The sequence below is a fragment of the Lactuca virosa genome, chromosome 8 (genome assembly GCF_052849685.1).
Source record: "Lactuca virosa cultivar CGN04683 chromosome 8, Lactuca_virosa_CGN04683_v6, whole genome shotgun sequence".
Taxonomy (NCBI): Eukaryota; Viridiplantae; Streptophyta; class Magnoliopsida; order Asterales; family Asteraceae; genus Lactuca; species Lactuca virosa.
The window spans coordinates 362,555,726-362,559,336 of NC_136433.1; the positions used below are offsets into that span (position 1 = coordinate 362,555,726).

General features: G+C 39.9%; 1 protein-coding gene across 1 annotated transcript; it reads left to right on the forward strand.

The window, feature by feature from the left end:
- Positions 1-2,468: 2,468 nt before the first annotated feature.
- LOC145131900 (uncharacterized) lies at positions 2,469-3,149 on the forward strand. Its single transcript, XM_079066545.1, has one exon. The coding sequence runs from the start codon at positions 2,469-2,471 to the stop codon at positions 3,147-3,149; it is 681 nt and encodes a 226-aa protein (XP_078922671.1).
- Positions 3,150-3,611: the final 462 nt, after the last annotated feature.

Sequence of the window (3,611 nt, forward strand, 5' to 3'; positions counted from 1 at the left end):
TGATGAGATGGCAGTGGTGCCATTAGAGGACATTCAGGTGGATGCGAGCATGAATTATATTGAGAGGCCAATTGCGACCTTGAATCGAAAGGTGAAGGTTATTAGGAACAAAGAGGTGGCCCTGGTTCAGGTCCAATGGAAACATCAGAGGGGGTCCGAGTTGACTTGGGAGCCGGAATCCGAGATGCGAGAGCAGTACCCAGAGCTATTTCCGGAGCATGACTTCGAGGGCGAAGTCTGATTCTAGTGGGGGGAGAATTGTAACATCCATACTCCTAGGTATATTATTTATTTATTCATTTTGAAATCTATTGAGCGACTCGACGAGTTGGTGCTATAACTCGGCGAGTAGAGTCGTGTTTGGCCACGTGGGATTAATGACCTACTCGACGAGTCAGAGATTCGACTCGCTGAGTAGACGTTGAGTGATGAAACCCTAAATCCCTGGGTTTGGGGCCTATTTAAGGACACTTATAGCCTCATTTGCGGCTCATCAACTGCCCATCTTCACTGGGAGAAAACCCTTTTCGGCCATTGAGCTAAGAGAGAGAATTTTGAGCTAACTTTGAGTGTTTGGTGCATCTTTTGAAGAGAAGGGAAGGAATCCAAGCCAAGGGACGAGAAGGAGCTATTAGATCTGTGGTTATTTCATCCTAGATCCTCTGTGAAAGGTAAAAAGTTCGCACCTTTCACATTTTATTGAGTAGATCTCATGTTTTTGGGAGTTTAGGGCTTTTTCCATCTAACATTAGGACTTTGAGTGTTTTGAGTTCATCTAGACGTTTGGACTTCAAATCTGGACCATGTGAGGTCCATAGAGTCCAATGGTTCCTGCTTTATTCAGCCATAATAGAGCTCTTGAGTGAAAAACCCATAATAAAGCATGTTCTTGGCATTTCAAGCCCTAAGTGCCATGCATGGACGTAAAGCTCGTGGCTTTACGTGATAAACGAGCCTTAAGAGTTTAGATCTAGAGTTTGGGAAGGTTTTCTGCCTTGAAATTGTCTGAATGAGAAAAGAGTTTGAATGAACTCGTCGAGTCGATGAGCTGACTCGACGGGTCGGTTAGGGTTTGTCCCGATGAGCATGATCATGTGATAACTCGGCGAGTTAGGGGTCAACTCGACGAGCGGAGTTGAACCTTCACGAGACTTCTGAGGAAAACGAGTGGACTCGACGAGTCACATGGGTGCACTCGGCGAGTTGAGTCAAACGTGGACTGTTGAATCGAGTTAGTTTTCTGTTGACTTTAAGGTTTGGTCAAATACAGATACTGGAGACCATGGAGGGGTAAAATGGTCTTTTGCCCATACCAAGAGTTAGAGAGAGAGAGAACAACCCTTGGTATATTTTGAGCATGAGTAGAGTACTAATTAGAGATAATTATCCTATGTGTTAGGCGGAGGCTAGTTCGAGATTTCCGAGTACGAGACCTTTACTTGCTTACGAGGTGAGTCTTCTTACTATACTTACCATGAGTGGTATCTTTGTGTGACTGAGATGTTTATTGTGCTTACCTGTGTATCTTAATATTTTGCATTATGTCTTTATTATTTATGCTGAGTATTATTATTATGAGCTTATTGGGTTGTGGCCGGAGGGTCCCACTGAGACACATTGACTGGAGGGTCTTAATGCCTAGAGTGGCTAATGAGCTGTGTGCAGTATTTTGGGGAACTCACGAAGCTTCGTGCTTCCCGTGTTATGTGTTTCAGGTACTTCTCAGGATCACGGGAAGGCGTCGGCTTGATTGTACACACATCAGAGATAGAGTTATGTTTTGAGAGGATCCTGGAATTTTTATTTAATACATTTTTTTGGATATGTGAATTGATGATTTGATATTGTGATACTTTTGTGGTTTTTGGATGGAGATAAATGAGTTTTAAAATTAAAAATTTTGGTTTGAAAATTTACGTCGTTACAAAAGGAAAGAAAACGGCATCGACATCATCAACAGAAAATGAAATGTTAGATCTCGTCAAACAAATTGTTGGCATCAAGACTGCAACTGAGACAGAGGCGGAACAGAGACAATGGTATCGGGAGCAAAAATTACGCGTTCTCAAAGCTAATGAAGAACGGAAAGCTCAACTGTTGGATCGGGAGATAGAGATCCAAGATATGGAGTATTTTCTCCGACCGCATGATCACTTGACTGGAGCTATTTTGCGAACGGTGCTTGCAAGGAATCGACAAATTGCAACTAAATATGGTTGGGAGTTTGAGAACCCGTGAAGGTCAAAATGTCAACATCATTTGACTGGAGAATCTTTCTCTTGATTATTATCTTTTCTATTTTTATTTTTATTTTTCTTTTCCTTTTTATTAAGGTTCTCTATATGTATCCTTTGTTTCATTATATATATATATATATATATATATATATATATATATATATGTTTGTTTCATTTTCTCTCTATCTTTTCTCTCTTTTCAAAATGAATCCAAACGCTCGAAAAATAGTAATGGAAGTTAACAATGATAGTTCATCATCTGATGATGTACTTATCAACAATAATTTGTTACATGTATTGTCTCGTACTGCACAACTTCTTCTTCAAATTAATGCTAGTTCAAGCAACATTCAAAGGAGAAACACAATCCACAGAGATTGTTTAGAGGCTAAACGTATGTTGATCCGACATTATTTTGCGGATGATTCAACCTATGGTCACGCACAATTCCGCAAAAGGTTCCGTATAAGCAAAGGTTTGTTTATGCGACTTATTGGTGACCTGGAGATGAATTATCCTTATTTTCAAACAACATGGAATGCAACAAATCAGAGAAGTTTCAGTGTGGTACAAAAATGCACATCAACAATACATCAATTATCGAAGAGTTATAACCGAGACTCGTTAGATGAGTATCTGAATATGTTAGAAATAACTTCTCGTGAAGCTCTTGAAAACTTTCTCTACGGTGTTGTCCAAATGTATAAAGCTGAATATTTATGTCGTCCAACATCCACTGACATTGAACTTTTGTATGAAGCACATGAAGATAGACATGGAATCCATGGAATGCTTGGTAGCATTGACTGCACACATTGGAATTGGAGGAATTGTCCAACGGAATTGATAGGTCAATACATGAGGGGTGACCATCAATATCCATCAATGATACTAGAAGCAGTGACGTCATAAGATTTATGGTTTTGGCATGCATTCTATGGTATAGCCGGTTCAAACAATGATTTAAACGTCCTCTATCAATCACCACTGTTTGATGAGAAATATCATGAAATAGGACCTGATTGTTCCTTTCATTTGAATGATGAACACTACAAGCATGGTTACTATCTTGCGGATGGAATATATCCATCATGGGCTGTATCCATATCTATTAACCGAAAAAAAGATACGATTCAAGGCGGCACAAGAATCAGCAAGAAAAGACGTAGAACGTGCTTTTGGGGTCCTTAAAGGACGTTGGAACATATTAAAAATGCATGCACGGGCTATGACACGGACTATGACAGTGAAGAGAACAAAAAATATAATGTACGCTTGTATTATACTACACAATATGATATTTAAAGATGAGGGTGATGCGATATCTCTTGTGTATCAACCCAACCCCGCCACCGACGAAGTTGATGACCAAGA